Source organism: Anas acuta, chromosome 35 (genome assembly GCF_963932015.1).
Source record: "Anas acuta chromosome 35, bAnaAcu1.1, whole genome shotgun sequence".
In the NCBI taxonomy this organism is placed as follows: Eukaryota; Metazoa; Chordata; class Aves; order Anseriformes; family Anatidae; genus Anas; species Anas acuta.
In genome coordinates this window covers 346499-369570 of record NC_089013.1, presented here as the reverse complement: position 1 = coordinate 369570, position 23072 = coordinate 346499, and the positions used below count along the sequence as shown (strand labels likewise).

Genomic DNA, 23072 nt, shown 5'->3' with positions numbered 1-23072 from the left:
GTGGGGGGGTTAAGGGGGGTTATGGGGGGAATTATGGGGGTGGGGGGGTTGTGGGGGGGTATGTGGGGAGTTATGGGGGTATGGGGGGGGCTTGAGGGGATTATGGGGGGATTGGGGGGGTTATGGGGCTATGGGGGGGCACTTACGGGGGTTTTGGGGGCTATGGAGTTACGGGGGGGTTCTGGGGGGATTTTAGGGGGGGTGTTAATGGGGGGTGGGGGAGCAGTTATGGGGGGGTATGGGGGGATTATGGGGTGCGTGGGGACAAGGTGGGGGGGCACAAGGCCGGGGGGGGCCGTGCCAGACCCTCACCTCCCTGCCCCCCCCCCCAATAATTCTCCCGCAGGTTCCCGACCGCTACCAACCCCCGGAGCCACCGGGGCCGGGGGGGGGTCCCAGCGTGCCCCCCCCCGCCCCCCCCCCGTCCTCCCCTGCTGCCCCCCGGCCCCTGAGCCCCGGCCCCCCCTGCCCTGGCTGAAGGACGCCGGGGGGGCCGGGCCCCCCCCCCCCAGCCCCTCTGGACCCCCTCCTTTTTGGGGGGGCCGCCGCCGACCCCCCCCCTTTCCCCCAGCCCACCACCAGCAGGGGGGGCCCGGAGCCCCCGGCCGCCCCCCCCACCCCCCCTCCCCCCCCCAGTTCCTCCTCCTCGCCCCCCCCCCCAGCGTTCTGGCTGGGGACCCCCCCCCACCTCCCCCCCACCCCCCCTCCGCCAGGGCCTCCCCGAAACCTCAGGAACTCCCCCCCCCGGCACCCCCCCGCCCCCCCCGGCCCCCACCCAGCCCCCCCCGCCCCCCCCCTCATTGGGGGCCGCCCAGCCAAAGACCGAGCCCCCCCCGCGCCCCCCCCGCAACCTCCCCGGGCCACCGCCGCCAGCCCGGCCCCTGGCCCCCCCCCTTCTCAACCTCCTCCTGCCCCCCCCCGGCGCCTGTTCGATTTCGGGGCCCCCCCCCTGGACGACCAATTCGAGGAGCCCCCCGAATTCGCCAAAATCCTCCCGGACGGGCTGGCCACCATCATGCGCATGCTGGACGAGTCCATCCGCCAGGAGGAGGACGAGCGGGGGGGCCCCTGCGACGCCCCCCCCCCTCCGGCCCCCCCCCGCCCTCCCCCTCCTCCCGCCGCTCCCCCCCCGCCGCCTCCCCCCCCCCCTCCCCCTCCCCTTCCCCCTCCTCCTCCCCCCCCTCAGGTCGCTGCCCCCCTCCCTCCCCCTCTCCCCGGCCCCCCCCCGCTCGCCCGCCCCAAGGTGCCCGTTTTCGGGCCCCCCCCGGGCCGGACCCCCCGGAACCCCCCCGCCTTTACCCTTTTGGCAAGCGGGACGAGCCCCCCCCCGCGCCCCCCCCTCCATCCTCCTCCTCCTCCAGCCTCCTCCACTCGCTGGCCTCCGCCCTGGGGGGGGCAGCGGCCGAGCCGGGGGGGCTCAAAGCGGTCGGCGCCCCCCCCCCCCTTCCCTTGGCCCCCCCGGCCCCTCAAGTCGCTACCTCACCGCCGGGCTGGGGCCGGGAAGGGGGGGCGGCACCGAGGGACCCCCCCCCACCACCACCCCCACCGCCCCCCCCCCAAATTTCGGAGTCGGAGGCGCTGGAGGAGATCAGCCGCGCCTGCGAGACGCTGGCGGAGCAAGCGGGGCGCTCGGCGGCCTCCCCCCCCCGGCCTCCCCCCTCCCCATCCCCGTCCCCTCCTCCCCCCTCTCCGCCATCATCATCCTCATCATCCTCATCATCATCATCATCATCATCATCGCCCCCCCCTCCCCAGCCCCGGCCCCCTCCCCGGCCTCGGCGGCCCCCCCGCGAGCGGGAGGCTCGCCCCCGCCGCCGCCACCACCACCACCACCACCACCACCACCACCACCAGCACCACCAGCAGCAACGGCCTCCGCGCAAGACCCCCCCGGCCTCAATTGACCCCCAGCCCCCCGCTGAGGACCCCCCCGAGGCGGCCTCCACCTCGGCCTCGCCACCCTCCGCCACCGCCTCCGCCGCCGCCGGCACCGAGCGCGGCCGAGCTGCTGAAGCTGCGGGCGCTGAGCGAGGGCCCCCCCCGGGAGCTGAAGATCCGCCTGGTGAAGGTGGAGAGCGGCGGAGGAGGAGGAGGAGGAGGAGGAGGAGGAGGAGGAGGAGGAGGAGGAGGAGGAGGAGGAGGGGGGGGGCGCCCGCGACACCTTCGTGGCCTCCGAGGTGGAGGAGCCCCCGCGCCTCCCCCTGGCCCAGCTCACCATCAGCCACAGCGCCGCCGAGGTCGTGCGCGCCAGCAAGTCAGTGCGGGGCGGGCTGGGGGGGGTTTGGGGGGGCTGGGGGGGGATTTGGGGGGGGCTGGGGAGGCTCTAGAGAGGCTCTAGGGCACTCCGTGAAGGCTCTTTGGGGTCTGGGGAGGCTCTAGGGGAGATTTATTGGGGCTGGGAGGCTCTAGGGGGTTCTAGAGGCTCAGGGGAGGCTCAGGGGAGGCTCTAGAGAGGCTCTAGGGGGCTTTGTGAAGGCTCTTTGGGGTCCGGGGAGGCTCTAGGGGGCTGGCGAGGCTCCAGGAGCCTTTATAGAGGCTCTTTGGGGGCTGGGAAGGCTCTAGGGGGGCTCTAGGGGCCTTTATGGAGGCTCTGTGGAGGCTCTTTAGGGGCCGGGGAGGCTCTAGGGGGGATTTATTGGGGCTGGGGTGGCTGTAGGGAACTCTAGAGGCATTTAGGGAGGCTCTGTGGAGGCTCCAGGGGGCTGGGGAGGCTCTGGGGGGCTCTGTGGAGGCTATTTGGGGGGCTGGGGAGGCTCTAGGGGGCTCTAGGGGGCTCTAGAGGCATTTAGGGAGGCTCTGGAGGCTCTTTAGGGTCTGTGGGGTCTCTGGAGGCTGTTTGGGGTCTCTGTGGGGTCTCTGTGGGGACGTGGCCTCGCACATGTTGCGGGCCCCCCCCCACCCCCTGGGCCGTTGGGTGACCCTGTCCTTGTGTCCTTGTGTCCCCCTGTCCCCATCTTTCTGTCCCCATCCCCCTGTCCCCATCTGCCCCTGTCCCCATCCCCCTGTCCCTGTCCACCTCCCCCTGTCCCCTTGTCCCCATCCTTCTGTCCCCATCCCTTTGTCCCTACCCATGTTGCCATGTCCCTATATCCTGTGTCCCCATGTCCCCGTGTCCCCATATCCCTGTATCCCCATCCTTCTGTCCCTATCCCCGTGTCCCTATCCACATCCCTGTGTCTCCATGTCCCCATGTTCCTATCCATGTCCCTTGTCCCCATGTCCCTATCTGTGTCCCCATGTCCCCATTCCCATGTCCCCATGTCCTATATCCCCATCCCCATGTCCCTGTCCCCATATCCCTGTGTCCCATATCTTCATATCCCCATGTCCCTTGTCCCCGTGTCCCCATATCCCCCATATCCCTGTGTCCCCATGTCCCTATCCCTGTCCCCATGTCCACGTGTCCCCATCCCCGTGTCCCCATGTCCCTGTCCCTATATCCCTGTGTCCCCATGTCCCCATATCCCCGTGTCCCATGTCCCCATGTCCCCATATCCCCCATATCCCTGTGTCCCCATGTCCCTATCCCTGTCCCCATGTCCCCATTCCCATGTCCCTATCCCTGTCCACATGTCCCCATCCCCGTGTCCCTATATCCCTGTGTCCCCATGTCCCCATATCCCCGTGTCCCATGTCCCTTGTCCCCATGTCCCTATATCCCCATATCCCTGTCCCATGTCCCCATCCCCATGTCCCCATCCCCATGTCCCCATGTCCCTATCCATGCCCCGTGACCCCACCCATGACCCCATGACCCCACCCATGACCCCGTGACCCCCCCATGACCCCGCCCCCTGCCCCGCCCCCAGGCAGGCACGCCTGCCGGGCCCGTTCCGGGAGTCCTACCTGTCCCCGGCGCAGTCGGTGAAGCCGCGCATCGACTCGCAGGAGAAGCTGCCCCGCGACAAGCTCAGCCCGCCCACCCCCAGCATCTACGTGAGTCATTGGCCGGCCCCGGGGGCGCCCCGCCCTCATTGGTCAGCGGGCGGGCGTGTCCCAGGGTATCCTTGCCCTGATTGGTCCATGATTGGGCGTTTCCCAGGGTATCCCTGCCCTGATTGGTCCATAGCTGGGTGTTCCCAGGGCATCCCTGTCCTGATTGGTCTATGATTGGGCGTTTCCCAGGGCATCCCCATCCTGATTGGCCCATAGCTGGGTATTTCCCAGGCATCCCCGTCCTGATTGGCCCATGGCCAGGTGTTTCCCAGGGCATCTCTGCCCTGGTTGGTCAATGGGCGGGCGTTTCCCAGGGAATCCCCACTCTGATTGGTCCGTGACTGGGCGTTTCCCAGGGACTCTCTGCCCTGATTGGCCGACAGCTGGGTGTTTCCCAGGGTATCCCCGTGCTGATTGGCCCACGGGCGGGCGTTTCCCAGGGAATCCCCGCTCTGATTGGCTCCCGGCCGGATCCTCCCAGCCACCCCCGTGCCGATTGGCCGGCGGCCGGGCGTCTCCCCGGGGTCCCCCATCTGATTGGCCGCCGGGCGGGCGGGGGTATCGCGGAGCCCCGCCCCGGGGCTTCCCCATTGGCCGAGGGTGTGGGCGTGGCGGCGTTGTCGGGCCGTGATTGGCTGCCCGGCGCTGACTGGCCCCGCCCACAGCTGGAGAGCAAGCGCGACGCCTTCTCGCCCGTCCTGCTGCAGTTCTGCACCGACCCCAAGAACCCCATCACCGTCATCCGCGGGCTGGCCGGGTCCCTGCGCCTCAGTGAGTGACATGGGGACACCGGGACGGGGACACCGAGACGGGGACGGGGACACTGGGACGGGGACACTGGGACGGGGACACCGGGATGGGGACACTGGGACGGGGATGGGACACCAGGATGGGGACGGGGACACCGGGACGGGGACACTGGGACGGGGACACTGGGACGGGGATGGGGACACCGGGATGGGGACACTGGGACGGGGACGGGGACACCAGGATGGGGACGGGGACACCGGGACGGGGACACCGGGACGGGGACACCGGGACGGGGACAATGACACAGGGACAGTGGCATGGGGACACGTTGCACGGGGACGGTGACATGGGGACAGGGACAATGACATGGGGACAGTGACACAAGGACACGTTGCATGGGGACAGTGGCATGGGGACATGTTGCACGGGGACAATTCCATGGGGACAATTAGACAAGGACAGTGACCTGGGGACACTTTGCATGGGGACGGGGACACAGGGACAGGGACAATTACACAGGGACAGTGGCACGGGGACATGTTGCTCGGGGACAATTCCGTGGGGACAATTACACAAGACAGTGACACAGGACACTTTGCATGGGGGCGGTGGCATGGGGACAGGGACAATGACATGGGGACAGTGACACAGGGACAATGGCACGGGGACACTCTGCATGGGGACAGTGGCACAGGGATGCCAGCACAGGGACACTTTGCATGGGGACGCTTTGCACAGGGACAGTGGCACGGGGACAATGGCATGGGGACACTTGGCACAGGAATGCTTTGCATGGGGACACTTTGTCCCATGTCCCCATCCTGTCCCTGTCCTGTCCCCGTGTCCCCTCCATGCATGTACGAGCTGCCGTGTCCCCATGTCCCCATGTCCCTGTCCCATGCACACGCGCACTCCTTGTCCCCCTGTCCCTTGCACACTTGTGTCCCTTGTCCCCATCCCCTGCACGTACCTGCTTCCGTGTCTCTTGTCCCCGTGTCCCCATCCTGTCCCTGTGTCCCTTGTCCCTGCATCCCAATGTTCTCATGCCCTCATCCCTGTGTCCCCATCTCTCCATGTCCCTCGTCCCCATGTCCCTTGTGTCCATTTCCCTCATCCCAATGTCCCCACACCTCTTGTCCCCATGTTCTCATGTCCTATGTCCCCATGTCCCTGTGTCCCCACATCCCTTGTGTCCATGCCCGTCATCCCAATGCCCCCATGTTTCTGTGTCCCCATGTCCCCACATCCCCATGTCCCTTGTCCCCATATCCCAATGTTCTTATGTTCTCATCCCAATGTCCCCACATCTCCTGTCCCTATGTCCTCATGTCCCATGTCTCCATGTCCCTGTGTCCCCATGTCCCCATGTCCCACATCCCCACGTCCCTTGTCCCCATATTCTTATGTTCTCACGTCCCTCATCCCCATGTCCCCACATCTCCTGTCCCCATGTCCCCCTGTCCCTTGTGTCCATGCCCCTCATCCCAATGCCCCCGTGTCCCTGTGTCCCTATGTCCCTTGTCTCCATGTCCCTTGTCCCCATGTCCCCACGTCCCCATGTCCCCGTGTCCCTATGTCCATATGTCCCATGTCCCATGTCCCCACATCCCTCATCCCCATATCCCAATGTTCTCATGTCCCTCATCCCCATGTCCCCACATCTCCTGTCCCCATGTCCCCCTGTCCCTTGTGTCCATGCCCCTCATCCCAATGCCCCCATGTCCCTGTGTCCCTATGTCCCTTGTCCCCATGTCCCTTGTCCCCATGTCCCCGTGTCCCATGTCCCCACGTCCCCATGTCCCCACGTCCCCATGTCCATATGTCCCATGTCCCATGTCCCCACATCCCTCATCCCCATATCCCAATGTCCTCACGTCCCTCATCCCCATGTCCCCACATCTCCTGTCCCCATGTCCCCCTGTCTCTTGTGTCCATGCCCCTCATCCCAATGCCCCCGTGTCCCTGTGTCCCCATGTCCCAATGTCCCCATGTCCCTTGTCCCCATATCCCAATGTCCTCACGTCCCTCATCCCAATGTCCCCATATCCCAATGTCCCCACATCCCTCATCCCCATGTCCCCATGTCCCCATGCCCCCCTGCCCTCCCGCGCCCCCCCACCCCCCCGCGCCCCAAACCCGCGGTGCGGGGGTCCGAGCGTCCGCTGCCGTCCCCGCAGACCTGGGGCTGTTCAGCACCAAGACGCTGGTGGAGGCGAGCGGGGAGCACGCGGTGGAGGTGCGCACGCAGGTGCAGCAGCCCTCGGACGAGAACTGGGACCTGTCGGGGACGCGCCAGGTGTGGCCCTGCGAGAGCAGCCGCTCGCACACCACCATCGCCAAGTACGCCCAGTACCAGGCCTCCTCCTTCCAGGAGTCCCTGCAGGTCGGCGGGCGCGGGGGGGGGCACGGGGGGGGGTGGGGGGGGGTGGGGGGATGTGGGGACATTGGGGGTGCAGGGGGATGTGGGGGACGTGGGGGGATGTGGAGGGTATAGGGGGACGTGGGGGGATGGGGGGATGTGGGGACGTGGGGGGTACGGGGGGACATGGGGGGTACAGGGGGACATGGGGGATATGGGGGGATGTGGGGACATGGGGGGTATGGGGGGATGTGGGGACGTGGGGGGTATGGGGGGATGTGGGGACATGGGGGGTACAGGGGAACATGGGGGGTATGGGGGAGCAGGGGGACACGGGAGGACGTGGGGACACAGGGTTTGGGGGGGACATGGGCGCAGGGGGATGTGGGGACACTCAGGGTGAGGGGGACATGGGGACACGGGGGGATGTGGAGGGCAGGGGTGACGTGGGGGACATCTGGAGGGGGACTTGGGGACGTGGGGTCCCCCTGTACCCCCTTCCCCGTGTCCCCCCCTAACGAGACGTCCCCGCCAGGAGGACAAGGACAGCGAGGACGAGGAGGCGGAGGAGCCCGACAGCACCACGGAGACCCCCCCCAGGTGGGGCCACCCGGGGGTCCCCCGACACCGAGGGCGGGCGCTGGCCCGAGGCGTCCCCGGGGTGTCCCCAGGGCGTCCCCGGGGCGTCAGTGGGGGGACCCCGGCTCGGGGACGTGCCGCGTCCCCCCCGTAACCCCTGCGCCCCGCAGCAACCCCGACCAGAAGTCCCACCAGATCATCAAGTTCGGGACCAACATCGACCTCTCGGATGCTAAGAGGTGAGGGGGGCACCCATGGGTGAGGGGGGGCACCCATGGGTGAGGGGGGGACCGCGCTGGGGGTGACGGGCACCTGTGGGTGACCTGTGGAGGAGCATCCAATGGTCGAGCATCCCAAGGGTGGCCATCCCAAGAGTGACTCTCATAGGTGATTGTCCAATGGGTGACCATCCCATGGGTGACCATCCCGTGGGTGACCATCCAGTGGGTGACCATCCCGTGGGTGACCATCCCGTGGGTGACCATCCAGTAGGTGACCATCCCATGGTTGACCATCCAGTAGGTGACCATCCCGTGGGTGACCATCCAGTGGGTGACCATCCCAAGGGTGACCATCCCGTGGGTGACCATCCCATCCAATAGCCGATCATACAATGGTTGACCACCCCAATGGTTGACCGTCTAGTAGTTGACCACCCAATGGTTGACCGTCCCACGGCTGATCATCCCATGGTTGACCATCCAATGGCTGGCTGTCCAGTGGGTGACCTTCCCACGGGTGACCATCCCAATGGCTGACCAACCTGTGGGCTGACCATCCGGTAGTTGACAACCCAATGGTTGACCACCTAAGAGTTGACCCTCCAACATTTGACTGTCCCATGGTTGACCATCCAATTGTTGACCATCCCATGGGTGACCACCTCATGGTTGATCATCCAGTAGTTGTCCATCCAATGGTTGACTGCCTGCTGGCGACCATCCCATGGTTGATCATCCAGTAGTTGACCATCCAGTAGTTGACCATCCAATGATTGACCATCCATGGCTGATCAGCCCATAGTTGACTGTCCAGTGGTTGACAGGCCCATGGGTGACCACCTCATGGCTGACCATCCAATGGCTGACCATCCAGTGGTTGACCATCCAATGATTGACCATCCAATGGTTGACCATCCAATGATTGACCATCCGATGATTGACCATCCAATGGTTGACCATCCTATGGGTGACCACCTCATGGCTTATCATCCAGTAGTTGTCCATCCAATGGTTGACTGCCTGCTGGCAACCATCCCATGGCTGACCATCCCATGGTTGATCATCCCATGGACAGCCATCTCATGGGTAACTGTCCCATGGTTGATCATCCAATAGTTGACCATCCAGTGGTTGACCATCCAATGATTGACCATCCATTGATTGACCATCCAATGATTGACCATCCAATGGTTGACCATCCAATGATTGACCATCCAGTGGTTGACCATCCAATGATTGACCATCCCATGGTTGACCATCCAATGATTGACCATCCAGTGGTTGACCATCCAGTGATTGACCACCCCATGGTTGACCATCCGATGATTGACCACCCCATGGCTGACCATCCAATGGTTGACTATCCCGGGACTGACCATGCAATGGTTGACTAACCCATGGGTGACCACCCCATGGGTGACCGTCCCGTGTGTCCCCGTCCAGGTGGAAGCCGCAGCTGCAGGAGCTGCTGAAGCTGCCGGCCTTCATGCGGGTCTCCTCCACGGGCAACATGCTGAGCCACGTGGGCCACACCATCCTGGGCATGAACACCGTCCAGCTCTACATGAAGGTGCCAGGCAGCCGCACACCCGGTGAGCGGGGCTGCGGGGCGGGGGGCGCGGGGGGCCGTGCGGGCTGCGGGGGGGTGACACCGCCGCTGGTCCCGTGTCCCCCCCAGGCCACCAGGAGAACAACAACTTCTGCTCCGTCAACATCAACATCGGGCCCGGGGACTGCGAGTGGTTCGCGGTGCACGAGCACTACTGGGAGACCATCTCCGCCTTCTGCGACAAGTGAGGGCAGGGCTTGGGGGAGAGCGGTGACAGCAGTGACAGCAGTGGCACCGTGTGACCCCGTCTGTGTCGCAGGCACGGCGTGGACTACCTGACGGGCTCGTGGTGGCCCATCCTGGAGGACCTGTACCGCTCCAACATCCCCGTGTACCGCTTCATCCAGCGCCCCGGCGACCTGGTGTGGATCAACGCCGGCACCGTGCACTGGGTGCAGGCCACCGGCTGGTGCAACAACATCGCCTGGAACGTCGGGCCCCTCACCGGTACGGGGCGCGGGGACCGGGGCGCTTTGCTGGTGGGGTGATGGTGGGGATGCAATGGGGACAGAGTGGGGACACAATGGGGACACAACGGGGACAAAATGGGGGAACAATGGGGATGCAATAGAGAAACGACAACACAACGTGGAAACAATGGGAACACAATGGGGTTGCAGTGAGGATAGAAGGGGGGTGTAACAGGGAAACGTTGGGGACACAACGGGGGTACAATGGGGACACAACGGGGACACAACGGGGACACAACGGGGACAAAATGGGGGAACAGTGGGGATGCAATAGAGAAATAACAGCAGGGACAGAATGGGGACACAACGGGGATACAATGAGGATGCAATAGGGGTACAATGGGGACACAAGGGGGTAACAGTGGGGGTGCAATGAGGATGGAAGGGGGATGCAACAGAGAAATGATGGGGACAAAACAGGGACACAGTGGGGGTGCAGTGGAGGACAACGGGGGTGCGATGGGGACACAAAAGGAACACGATGGGGACACTATGGGGACACAACGGGGATGCAACGGGAACACAGTGAGGGTGCAGTGGGGACACGAGTGCCACACCATGGGGGTGGGACATGGCTGGGGACACAGCCCTAAGGGTGACACGGTGTGGCCGGGGGACACCCGTGACGTCCCTGCTGTCCCCATAGCCTACCAGTACCAGCTGGCGCTGGAGCGCTATGAGTGGAACGAGGTGAAGAACGTCAAGTCCATCGTGCCCATGATCCACGTCTCCTGGAACGTCGCCCGCACCGTCAAGATCAGCGACCCCGACCTCTACAAGATGATCAAGTGAGCGCAGGGGCGCGGTGGGGCCGGGGCCTCCCTGGGGACAAGGACGGGGCCACGCCAGGGCTGACACCGCTGCAGGACCGGGGGGGACGGGGACGTCCCCGTCGCCACGGGGTGGTGGCTGACGCGCGCGGCCATGCGGTGCCGGCCGTTGCAGGTACTGCCTGATGCAGTCCATCAAGCACTGCCAGGTGCAGCGCGAGAGCTTGGTCCGCGCCGGCAAGAAGATCGCCTACCAGGGACGGGTGAAGGACGAGCCGGCGTACTACTGCAACGAGTGCGACGTGAGTGCTGGTGGGGGCCGGGGGGACTGGGGCTGGGCGTGGTCTTGGCATGGCCTTGGAGTGGTCTTGGCCGTGGTCTTGGTCACAGTCAGGCTGTGGACTTGGCTATAGTTTTGATGTGGTCATGCCCATGGAGTTGGCTTGCACTTGGCCATGGTTTTGACGTGGTCATGGCCATGGCTTTGGCTTGGTCTTGGTCATGGTTTTGACATGGATATGCCCATGGCATTGGCTTGGGCTTGACCGTGATCTTGGCATGGTCATGGCCATGGCTTTGGCTTAGCCTTGGCCACAGTCTCTGTATGGTCTTGGCGTGGTGATGGCTATGGTTTTGGTTTAGTCATGACCATCATCTTTGTCATCATGGCCATGGCATTGGCTTGGTATTAGCCACGGTCTTTATGTGGTCTTGGCATGGTGACGGCCACGGCAATGGCTTGGGCTTGGTCCTGGTGTTGGCCATGGATTTTACATGGTCTTGGCATGCTGTGGCCACGGCGTTCTCTTGGTGTTGAGCGTGGTCTTGGCCGTGACACTGACTTAGACTTGACCATGGTCTCTGAGTGGTCTTGGCATGGTCATAGCCACGGTTTTGGTTTGGTCTTGACCACGGTCTTGACGTGGTCATGGCCATGGCATTGGCTTGTGCTTCGCTGTGATCTTTACGTGGTGTCGGTGTGGTCATGGCCACAGCAACAGCTTGGTCTTGGTCCTGGTCCTGGTCTTGGCCATTGTCTTGGTTCTGGTTTTGGCCACTGTCTTGGCCATTGCTTGGTCATGGTCTTGCCGTTGTCTTGGTTCTGGTCTCGGTGATGGTCTTGGCCACGGTCTTGACCCAGTCACAGCCGTGGCATTGCCTTGGCCATGGCTTTTGCGTGGCCTCATCGTGGGTGACCGGGACCGGCCCCGGGTGCAAACCGAAAGGCGACGGCGGGTGGGGGGGCCGCGCCCGGGAGCACCGCCGCTGAGCCGTGTGCCGCAGGTGGAGGTGTTCAACATCCTCTTCGTGACGAGCGAGACCGGCGGGCGCAACACCTACCTGGTGCACTGCGAGGGCTGCGCCCGGCGCCGCAGCGGGGCCCTGCACGGCGTCGTCGTCCTCGAGCAGTACAAGACCGAGGAGCTGATGCAGATCTACGACGGCTTCACCCTGGTGAGCGCGCGGGGACGGCCCCGGGGGTAGGGGCACCTACAGGCCCAACGCGGGGACACCCCCGGGATCATGGGGACGCCCAACGAGGGGATGACCAACCTGGGGACACGCTTTGGATCACCCAGAATGGGGACACCCAACTTGGGGTCACCCATGGGATCGCCAGCATGGGGACACCCAACATCGGGGTGACCAACTTGGGGTCACCCATGGGGACACCCAACATGGGGTCACTCAACTTGGGGTCACACAACAAGGGGATGACCAACTTGGGGTCACCCATGGGACCACCAGCATGGAGACACCCAGAATGGGGACACCCATGGGGGTCACCTACACGGGGATGCCCAAAATGGGGACACCCAACCTGGGGACACACAGCATGGGGGTGACCAACCTGGGACCACCCATGGGGGTCACCCACCTTGGGGTCACCCATGGGATCGCCAGCATGGGGACACCCAACATCGGGGTGACCAACCTGGGGTCACCCATGGGGACACCCAACGTGGGGTCACTCAACTTGGGGTCACCCAACAAGGGGATGACCAACTTGGGGTCACCCATGGGACCACCAGCATGGGGACACCGCAATTGGGGGGGGTCACCCATTATTGGGACACCCAAGGGACCACCAGCATGGGGTCACTCAACTTGGGGTCACCCATAGGGATGCCCAACATGGGGTCACCCAGCATGGGGACACCACCCATGGGACCCCCAGCATGGGGACACCCAACCTAGGGCCACCCAACAGGGATGAGGACACCCAACTTGGGGTCACCCAACTTGGGGCCACCCATGGGACCACCACTATGGGGCCACCCAAGGGACCTCCATTACGGGACCCCCCACTATGGGGTCACCAACACGGGGACACCCTTGGGACCCCCGGGGCCGCCCCTTCCCGCGTGTCCCCCCCTTTCCCCGTGTCCCCAGGGGTAGTGGCGGTGGTGGTGGGGGGGGGGGGGTCCCTATGGGGGTGCCCCCCCCTGACGCCGGGTCCCTTGCAGGTGGCGTCGCCCAGCTCCAGATGAGCCCTGCCCGGCCCAGGGGGTTCCTGGGCGCCCGTGACAGGGATGGGGACACGGGGACGCCCCCCCCCGGCCCCCACCCCGAACACTTTTTATTTATTCATGGGGAAATCGCCCCAAAATTGGCCTCCCCCCCCTCCCACATCTTCTCGCCCCCCCCCCTCTCCGCACTCTGAAGAGCAGCACCGGGCCGGGGGGGGCCCGGACAGACGGACGGACGGACGGACGCAGCGGGGACTCGGGGTGCTGGGGGGGGGGATTTTTTTTGAGGGGGGGGGGGGGCAGACGCGAAACTTAACGTTTTTTACAGAAATATCGATTTATAAAAATGAACAATTTCCCCTCAAAACCTGGGGGGGGATGGGGGGGGGCTCTTCCTGCACCCCCCCCTCCTGATTTGGGGGTCCCTGTGGGGTCCCCACCGCCCCCCCCACACATTGGGGGGGGTCTCCATGGCCCCCCCCCCATCTCTTGGAAGGGGGGGGTCTCAGTGCGCCCCCCTCCCCGTATCTCTGGGGGGGTCCCGCTGCCCCCCATGACTCAGGGGGGGCCCTGGGAGGGGGGGCCCGCGCCCCCCCCACAGCATTAAGGGGGTGCTGGGGGTGGGCGCTTGGGGGGGGGCTTTGCTGGACCCTTCCCCAAATTTCAACCAAAAACTCGCCCCGGGGGGGCCCCCCCCAAACCAGCCACCCCCTCACTACGGGTCCGGGCCGGGGGGGGCCCCGAGGGGGGTGGAGGCATTTTGGGGTCCCCCCCCCGCCCCCTGGGGGGGGCTCAGGTCCACAAGGGGGGTGTCCCCCTCCCCAGGGCTCCCCCAAACCATGGTGCAAAGGGGAGGGGGGGGCCGCCTGTGCAACCCCTCCCCAAAAGGTGGGGGGGGGCAGCGGGACCCCCCCCCCCCAGCGGGGGGGGACAACTTGGGGTGCGCCCCCCCCCCCCCCCCTTCCCGAAGCCTCTTTTTTTTCCCCTTTTTTTGTAAATGACCTTTTTCTGCCTCTTTTTTAATTTATACGCGAAGTGTGTGTGTGGGGGGGGGCGCTTTATTTATTGGGGGGGTCGGGCCGGGGGTCCCCGGGGGGGGGGGGGGGAGGTGTGTGAGTGTGGGGGAGGGGCTGTGTCTTTTTTGGGGGGGGGAAGAGGGGGGGGGGCTGCAGCGACCCAGTGTCCTGACCTGGGGGGGGGGGTCCCAAAACCCGCGCCCCCCCCTCCTCCCCCCCCATGACCTGGGTGCCCCCCCCACCCCCCCACCATGGTGCTGGGCCCTGCGGCCACCCCGGACCCCCCCACCCCGTGTCGTCCCCCCCCCCCCCCTCCTCCCATCTCCCCCCCTTCCCTCCCCTGTCCCCCCTCCCCCCCCCCACGGCCCCGGTGTTTTATTGAGGGTCGGGGGAGGGGGGGGGGGGCTGGGGGTGCCCCCCCCCGCCTTGCCCCCCCCCCCCTTGCGGCCACAGAAGCTATTTTGTACCTGAGATTAAATTAACTCGCACAGCCCGGACGGCTCCGATTTTGGGGGGGGGGGGGGATTTGGGGAGGGGTCAGGGGCTGGGGGGGGCATTACGGGATGGGGGGGGGATGGGGGGGGGTCAGGAATTTGGGGGGGGGGGCACAAGGACTTGGGGGTGCAATGTCGGGGCTTCAATGGGGCCATGAGACCCTCCCCCCCATGGTAAATTGGGGGGGGGGCTGTTTCTTCGTGGGGGGGTCCATCAGATGTTGGCTGTTAGGTGATGGGGGGGGGGTCCCTCACACATGGGGGGGGGGTCACTCACATGTGGGGGGGTCCATCAGACGTTCGGGGTCTCCATCATGGTCTGGGGGTGTCCATTATATTTGGGGGGGGGGTTGTCATTTGGGGGGGGTCCATGAAGTGCTGGGGGGGTCCGTCACTCCTGGGGGGGGCCATCACTTCTGGGGGGGGGGGGGGCGGGTCCGTCACACTCCAGGGGGGGTCTTTCAATCCGGAGTGGGTCTGTCACTTGCAGGGGGGGTCCATCACTCCTTGGGGGGGTCGGTCGCTCCTGGGGGGGGTCGGTCGCTCCGGGGGGGGGTCCGTCACACCGGGGGGGGCCGCTAGGGGTAGAGGGCGGCGGCGGCCCCCTCGCGCTCCACCTCGATGGACACGATGTGGTGCCCGGGGACCATGGCCAGGCCCAGCACCCGGGGCTCGCTGCCGGGGAATGAGTCTGGGGGGGGACACACAGAGAGGGGGGGGGGTCAGGGGGGAGCGGTAACAACCCCCAACCCCTCCACCCCCCCCAAAAAAAAAAAAAAGAATTAAAATTACAAATTAAAGGGTGGGAGCACAGCAGCAAGGAGACGGGGACTCCATGGTGCGCGTGGGGACCCCCCCCATATAAAAACCCCAATTTTCTTTTTGGGGGGGTCAGGGGACGAGGTGCCAACACTACCACACCCCCCCCCAATTAAAAATTAATTAAGTTAATTCAAATTTAAAAAAAAAAATAAAGGGCAGGGAGCTCAGCAACAAGGAGAAGGGGACCCCATGGCACATGTGTGGACCCCCCCATATAAAAATCCCATTTTTTTTTTTTTTGGGGGGGGGGGGGGTCAGGGTTCGAGGTGCCAACACCACCACACCCCCCCAATTAAAAAAAATAATTAAATTAATTCAAATTAAAAAAAAAACCACAAATAAAGGGCAGGGAGCTCAGCAGCAAGGAGCCGGGCACCCCGTAGCACACATGGGACCCCCCCCCCCCCCTCTGTTACAACCCCCCCCCAATATTTATTTTTGGCGGTGCCCCCCCCCCCCCCTCACCCGAGGCCTTGAGGAACTCCTGCGCGGAGCCGAGGATGACGTTGGCGTCGCGGTCGGTGCAGAGGAAGGCCCCCACCAGCGTGCGCCCGTCCGACATGCGGATGCGCAGGCTGCGGTTCAGCAGCGCCTCCAGGCGCCGCCGCGCGCGGGGGTGGCCCCCCCCGGGGGTCTGCTGGGGTTGGGGAGGGGGTGAGGGCCCTATGGGCACCTATAGGCGCCTATGGGGCCCTATGGGGCCCTTATGGATCCCTCTGCGTCACCTAGGGGTGCCCTATGGGCATCTATGGGTCCCCTATGGGGCCCTATAGATCCCCCATGGGTACCCTATGGGCACCTATAGGCGCCTATGGGACCCTATGGGGCCCTTATGGATCCCTCTGCGTCACCTAGGGGTGCCCTATGGGCATCTATGGGTCCCCTATGGGGCCCTATAGATCCCCCATGGGTACCCTATGGGCACCTATAGGCGCCTATGGGGCCCTTATGGATCCCTATGGGGCCCTATAGATCCCCCATGGGTACCCTATGGGCACCTATAGGCGCCTATGGGGCCCTTATGGATCCCTCTGTGTCACCTATGGGTGCCCTATGGGCATCTATGGGTCCCCTATGGGGCCCTATAGATCCTCCATGGGTACCCTATGGGCACCTATAGGCACCTATGGGACCCTATGGGCCCTTATGGATCCCTCTGCGTCACCTATGGGTGCCCTATGGGCATCTATGGGTCCCCTACAGGTTCCTATGGGGCCCTACAGATCCCCCATGGGTACCCTATGGGCACCTATAGCGCCTATGGGGCCCTTATGGATTCCTATGCGTCGCCTAGGGGTTCCCTATGGGTCCCTGTGGGTGCACTATGGGTGCCCTATAGGTCCCCGTGGGTGCCCTATAGATGCCCTATAGGCGCCTATGGGACCCTTATGGATCTCCATGGGGCCCTTATGGATCCCCCATGGGTACCCTATGGGCACCTATAGGCGTCTATGGGGCCCTTATGGTTCCGTATGGGGCCCTATAGATCCCCCATGGGTACCCTATGGGCACCTGTAGGCACTTATGGGTCCCTATGGGGCCCTTATGGATCCCTCTGCGTCGCCTAGGGGTGCCCTATGGGTCCCCTGTGGGTGCCTATGGGGCCCTATAGATCCCCCATGGGTACCCTATGGGCACCTATAGGCACCTATGGGACCCTATGGGGCCCTTATGGATCCCTATGCGTTGCCTATGGGTGCCCTATGGGCATCTATGGGTGCCTATGGGGCCCTATAGATCCCCCATGGGTATCCTATGGGCACCTATAGGCGCCTATGGGGCCCTTATGGATCCCTCTGCGTCACCTAGGGGTGCCCTATGGGTCCCCTACAGGTTCCTATGGGGCCCTATAGATCCCCCATGGGTACCCTATGGGCACCTATAGGCACCTATGGGGCCCTTATGGATCCCTCTGCGTCACCTAGGGGTGCCCTATGGGCATCTATGGGTCCCCTATGGGGCCCTATAGATCCCCCATGGGTACCCTATGGGCACCTATAGGCACCTATGGAGCCCTTATGGATCCCTATGGGGCCCTATAGATCCCCCATGGGTACCCTATGGGCACCTGTAGGCACTTATGGGTCCCTATGGGGCCCTTATGGATCCCTCTGTGTCGCCTAGGGGTGCCCTATGGGTCCCTGTGGGTCCCTATGGGCCCGTATGGATCCCTGTGCGTCACCTATGGGTGCCCTATGGGTATCTACGGGTACCTGGGGGTGCCTAAGGGTGCCCTGTGGGTCCCTATAGATCCCCTATGGGTGTCTTATGGGCACCTATAGGTCCCTGTGGGTGCCTGTGGGTCCCCTATGGGTCCCCTATGGGTCTCTATGGGCGCCCTACAGGCACCTATGGGTCCCTATAGGTCCCTATGCGTCCCCTATGGATCCCATATTGGTCCCCTATAGGTGCCTATGGGTCTCTATGGGTCCCTATGGGTGTCAGGATGGCCTGCAGCCCCCCCAGGATCACCCATAGACCCCCTATAGATCCCACAGACCCCCCCCAGAATCCCAGGACCACCTATAGCCCCCCCCATGGACCCCACAGCCCCCCACAGCCCCCCTTATTGATCCCAGGACTGCCTATAGCGCCCCCATACCCCCCAGGACCACCTATAGCCCCCATACCACCCCTCACCCCAGCCCCCACAGCTCCTAGGGGCCCTATAGCCCTCCTGTGCCCCCCCCCCTGCACTGCCCCGATCCCCCCGCAGCCCCCCTATAGCCCCCGGTCCCTTATGGTCCCCTGAGCCCCTATAGCCCCCGAGCCCCTTAAGGTCCTCAGTCCCCTATAGCCCCCCAGCCTGTATGGCCCCTCGAGCACCTATAGCCCCCCAGTCCCCTATAGCTCCCTGTGCCCTATAACTCCTGGCCCCTTATAGCCCCCTCCTCCCCTATACCTTCCCCCATCCCCTATGGCCCCTCATCCCCTATAGCTCCTCAGTTCCCTATACCTCCCTGCTCCCCTACAGCCCCCCGGTCCCATATAGACCCCATGTCCCCTATAGCCCCCCAAGCCCTGATAGATCCCCCTTCCCCTATAGATCCCCTGGCCCCCTATAGCCCCCCTGGCCCTCTGTAGACCCCATGTCCCCTATAGTCCCCCAGTCCCTTATTCTACCCCCAGTCCCCTATAGCCCCCTTGGTCCCCATACCGCCCCAGTCCCCTATAGGTCCCTACAGCCCCCATGTCTGCTATAGACCCCTATAGCCCCCCAGTCCCCTATAGATCCCTATAGCCCCCATGTCCCCTGTAGACCCCCTCCAGTCCCCTATACCCCCCCCCATACCCCCTATAGACCCCCTATAGTCCCCTATAAACCACCCGGTCCCCTATACCCCCCTCCAGTCCCCTATAGTCACCCCCCCCCCGGTCCCCTATAGATCCCTACAGCCCTCATGTCCCCTATAGCCCCCCCCCAGACCCCCCGCCAGTCCCTATACCGACCCGGTCTCCTACAGCCCCCCGGTCCCCTATAGGTCCCTATAGACCCCCCATATCCCCTATAGCCCCCAGTCCTCTATAGACCCCCCACACCCCCTATAGACCTCCCCGGTCCCCTATAGGTCCCTATAGCCCCCCCATGTCCCCTGTAGACCACCTATAGACCCCTATAGCCCCCCGGTCTCCTACAGAGCACAAGTCCCCTATAGCCCCCCCATGTCCCCTATAGATCCCCGGTCCCCTATAGCCCCCCCCCCGGTCCCCTATAGGTCCCTATAGTCCCCCCCATATCCCCTATAGCCCCCCAGTCCTCTATAGCCCCCCCTCACACCCCCTATAGACCCCCTATAAACCCCCCCAGTCCCTTATAGGTCCCTATACCCCCCCCCATGTCCCCTATAGCCCCCCTCCAGACCCCTATAGCCCCCCCCCCGGTCCCTACAGCCCCCCCGGTCCCCTATAGCCCCCCCATGTCCCCTATAGCCCCCCCATACCCCCTATAGACCCCTATAGCCCCCATTTCTCCTATAGACCCCCTATGGACCCCCTATAGCCCCCCCGGTCTCCTATAGACCCCCAGTCCCCTATAGCCCCCCCATGCCCCCTATAGACCCCTATAGACCCCCATTCCCCTATAGCCCCCCCATACCCCCCATAGACCCCTATAAACCCCTCGGTCCCCTATATCCCCCATGTCCCCTACAGACCCCCCATACCCCCTATAGACCCCCTATAAACCCCCCCGGTCCCCTATAGACCCCCATTCCCCTATACCCCCCCTCCCCCCCCCCTCTCACCGCCGGGCCCCGCCCCCTCCCTCCGCAGCCGTTCTCCCCCGCCGCTTCCGCCATGGCGCCGCCGCTTCCCGGCAGCCCCCGCGCGGCGGGGAGGGGAGGGGAGGGGGGGGCGGGGACTACAACTCCCAGCACGCCCCGCGCGGGGGCGGCTTCCGGGCTCCCCCCTCCCCCCAGCCGTCGCCATGGCAGCGAGGCGCGCTGGGGGCGGGGCTTGGCTCAGCGAAAGCGGGGAGGCGTTGCCGTGGAGACGGCGCTTTACGGCGGCGTTGCCGTGGAGACGGCGCTTTTGCGGCGGCGTTGCCACGGCGACGGCGCTTTTGCGGCGGCGTTGCCACGGCGACGGCGCTTTGCGGCGGCGTTGCCATGGCGGCGCAGCAGCGGCCCCGGTACTTCACGCCGCGGGAGGTGGCGGCCGCGGCCCGCAGGGGGCGGCCCTGGCTCAGTGCCCGCGGCCGCGTCTTCGACCTGGAGCCGGTGCTGAGGGAGCGCCGAGGTGGGGGGGGGGGCACCGGGACGCCCCCTCCTCATTTTCGGGGGGGGGGGGCACCGGGACACTCCCCCCCCCCCCCCCCCCCCACAGCCGTTATGGGGGTTCCCGGAGGGCCCGGGGGGGAGGGGAGGGGAGGGGGGGGGAGGGCCGAGGGGTGATCGCCCCCCCCCTCTGCTCCCCCCCCCCCCCAGGTGACCCCAGCTTGCGGCCCCTACTGGAGGCTCTGGGGACTGACATCAGCCACTGGTTTGACCCCCAGACCGGCGAAGTGAGTGGGGGGGGGGCAGGATGGGGGGGGGGGTGTCCCAGTGTGTGGAGGGGGGTCCCAGTATGGGATGGGGGGGGTCCCAGTATGGAGGGGGGGGTGTCCCAGTATGGAATTGGGGGGGTCCCAGTATGAAGGGGAGGTGTCCCAGTATGGAATTGGGGGGGTCCCAGTATGGGATGGGGGGGGTCCCAGTATGGAGGGGGGGGGTCCAGTATGGGATGGGGGGGGTCCCAGTATGGAGGGGGGGGGTCCCAGTATGGAATTGGGGGGGGCCCAGTATGGGGGAGGGGGTCACAGTATGGAGGGGGGGGTCTCAGTATGGGGGAGGGGGTCGCCAGTATGGAGGGGAGGTGTCCCAGTGTGTGGAGGGGGGTCCCAGTATGGGATTGGGGGGGGTCCCAGTATGGAGGGGGGGGGGCAGTATGGGGGAGGGGGTCCCAGTATGGAGGGGGGGGTCCCAGTATGGGGGAGGGGGTCGCCAGTATGAAGGGGAGGTGTCCCAGTATGGAATTGGGGGGGTCCCAGTATGGGATTGGGGGGGTCCCAGTATGGAGGGGGGGTCCCAGTATGGGATGGGGGGGGCCCGGTATGGGGGAGGGGGTCCCAGTATGGAGGGGGGGGTCCCAGTATGGGGGAGGGGGTCGCCAGTATGGGGGAGGGGTTCCCAGTATGGGATTGGGGGGGTCCCAGTATGGGATGGGGGGGGTCCCAGTATGAAGGGGGGGGGCCAGTATGGGATGGGGGGGGCCCAGTATGGAGGGGGGGGTGTCCCAGTGTGTGGAGGGGGAGTCCCAGTATGGGGGAGGGGGTCCCAGTATGGGGGGAGGGGGTCGGCAGTATGGAGCGGGGGGGGCCCAGTATGGGATGGGGAGGTCCCGGGGGAGGGGATCCCAGTTGGGGGGGGGGTCCCAGTGCCCCTTTGCAGGTCCCAGTATGGGGGAGGGGGTCTCAGATCCAAGGGGGGGGTCCCAGTATGGGGGGGGGGGGCATCCTGGCGCTGCGGGGGGTCCTGGGGGGTGGTCCCAGTGCCCCTCTGGGGGGCCCAGATTGGAAGGGGGGGGGGGGGGCACTGGGTTTTGGGGGGTCCCAGTATGAGGGGGGGGGGGTCCCAATGTGGGATGGGGGCATCCTGGGGGGGGGTCCCAGACCCGGGGGGGGGGGGTCCCATTCACTGCCGTTCCCCCCCCCAGCCCAGGACCCGCGTGGACCCCCGGACCGGCTGCGTCTCCTTCCGCCCCCCGGGGGCGGCCCTGGCCGGGAACCCCCCCCCGAAGCCGAGCTCGGACTGGGTCCCCCCCCCCCCGTGGTGGCGGGACCCCCGGCGGGAGGTGGGGGTCCTCTCCGCAGCCCCCCGCCTGCTGCGGCTCCTCAACACCCTCACCGGGCAGCAGCACCTCCTGGAGGTGGGGGGGGGCGCGGGGGGGGTCCCTTTTGGGGTGGGGGCACCCCAAGGGTGGGCCCCAGATGGGTTTTGGGGGGCTGCGGGTTTTTTTTGGGGGGTGGGGGGGGACGAAGTTTGGCCCCAACCCTTTTTTTTTTTTGTTTGTTTGTTTTTTTTTTTTTTTGGGGGGGGGGGGACCCCAAGGTTTGGCCCCGTCCCCTTTTTGGGGGTCCCTCGTGCCCCTTTGTGCAGGGGGATGGGGTTTAGGGGCCCCCCAGGTTTGGCCTCAACCCCTTTTTGGGGTCCCCAGTGTCCCTTTGGGGGGGGGTTGAGGCTTTAGGGGCCCCCCAGGTTTGTCCCCCTCCCCTTTTTGGGGGTCCCTGGTGTCACTTTGGGGTGGTTGGGGGCTCAGGGGACCCCCAGATTTGTCCCCACACCCTTTGGGGGGGGTCCATGGTGCCCCTTTGGGGGGGGGGTTGGGGGTTTAGGGGACCCCAAAGTTTGGCCCCATCCTCTTTTTGGGGGTCCCTGGTGTCACTTTGGGGGGGTTGGGGGACTCAGGGGATCCCCAGGTTTGGCCCCATCCCCTTTTTGGGGGTCTCCAGGGTTGGGGATTGGGGTCAGGGGACCCCAACGTTTGGTCCCAGCCCCTTTTTGGGGTCCCTGGAGTCATTTTAGGGGGGTTCAGGCGTTAGGGGACCCCCAGACTTGACCCTGTCCCCTCTTTGGGGTCCCCACTTTAACCCGGGGGGGGGGTTGGGGGGTCTCAGTGGACCCCCCAGACTTGTCCCCAGACCCTTTTTGGGGGTCCCTGGTGTCACTGGGGGAGGGGTTGGGGGACCCCCAGGTTTGACCCTGTCCAATTTTGGGGTCCCCGCTGTCACTTTAGGGGGTTTTGGGTTTTAGGGGCCCCCAGGCTTGACCCCAGCCCCTTTTTGGGTGTCCCTGGAGTCACTTTATTGGGGTTTTGGCTTTTAGGGGCCCCCAGGCTTGACCCCAGCCCCTTTTTGGGGTCCCTGCTGTCATCTTGGGGGGGGGGGGGGGGGGGCGGGTTGGGGCTTTAGGACCCCCCCACGCTTGCCCCCTCCCCTTTTTAGGTCCCCACTGCCCCCCCACGCTTGCCCTTTGGCCCTTTAGTGACCCCCCATACATACAACCGGGGGGGGGGTTCCTTTTCCTTTTGGGGTCCCCC

The 23072-nt window shown here is 65.2% G+C and overlaps 2 protein-coding genes across 4 annotated transcripts in view; one reads left to right on the top strand and one right to left on the bottom strand.

Moving 5' to 3' along the window:
• Positions 1–1015: 1015 nt before the first annotated feature.
• The window catches only part of CHD3 (chromodomain helicase DNA binding protein 3), a 69183-nt gene continuing 47126 nt past the window's right edge, over positions 1016–23072 (top strand). Inside the window, 13 exon segments of the mRNA XM_068664625.1 lie at positions 1016–1056; positions 2069–2254; positions 3810–3936; positions 4602–4707; positions 6864–7069; positions 7581–7645; positions 7795–7863; positions 9289–9437; positions 9524–9638; positions 9714–9901; positions 10571–10712; positions 10870–10996; positions 11979–12149. Of these exon segments, the coding sequence (XP_068520726.1) occupies positions 1016–1056; positions 2069–2254; positions 3810–3936; positions 4602–4707; positions 6864–7069; positions 7581–7645; positions 7795–7863; positions 9289–9437; positions 9524–9638; positions 9714–9901; positions 10571–10712; positions 10870–10996; positions 11979–12149 (1692 nt within the window).
• On the bottom strand, positions 13431–19868 carry NAA38 (N-alpha-acetyltransferase 38, NatC auxiliary subunit). Of its 3 annotated transcripts, XR_011090582.1 has the most exons (4): positions 19742–19867; positions 15963–16134; positions 15120–15366; positions 13431–15069 (listed from the first exon to the last, which is right to left on the bottom strand). XR_011090582.1 is itself a non-coding variant. In XM_068664640.1 (3 exons), the coding sequence occupies exons 1-3, from the start codon at positions 19793–19795 to the stop codon at positions 15254–15256; spliced, it is 336 nt and encodes a 111-aa protein (XP_068520741.1). In that variant the 5' UTR covers positions 19796–19868; the 3' UTR covers positions 13431–15253. The 3 variants fall into 3 exon arrangements, 2 of the variants coding, with proteins under 2 accessions (XP_068520741.1, XP_068520740.1); XM_068664640.1 differs by having other exon boundaries at positions 13431–15366; positions 15963–16131; positions 19742–19868; XM_068664639.1 differs by having other exon boundaries at positions 13431–15366.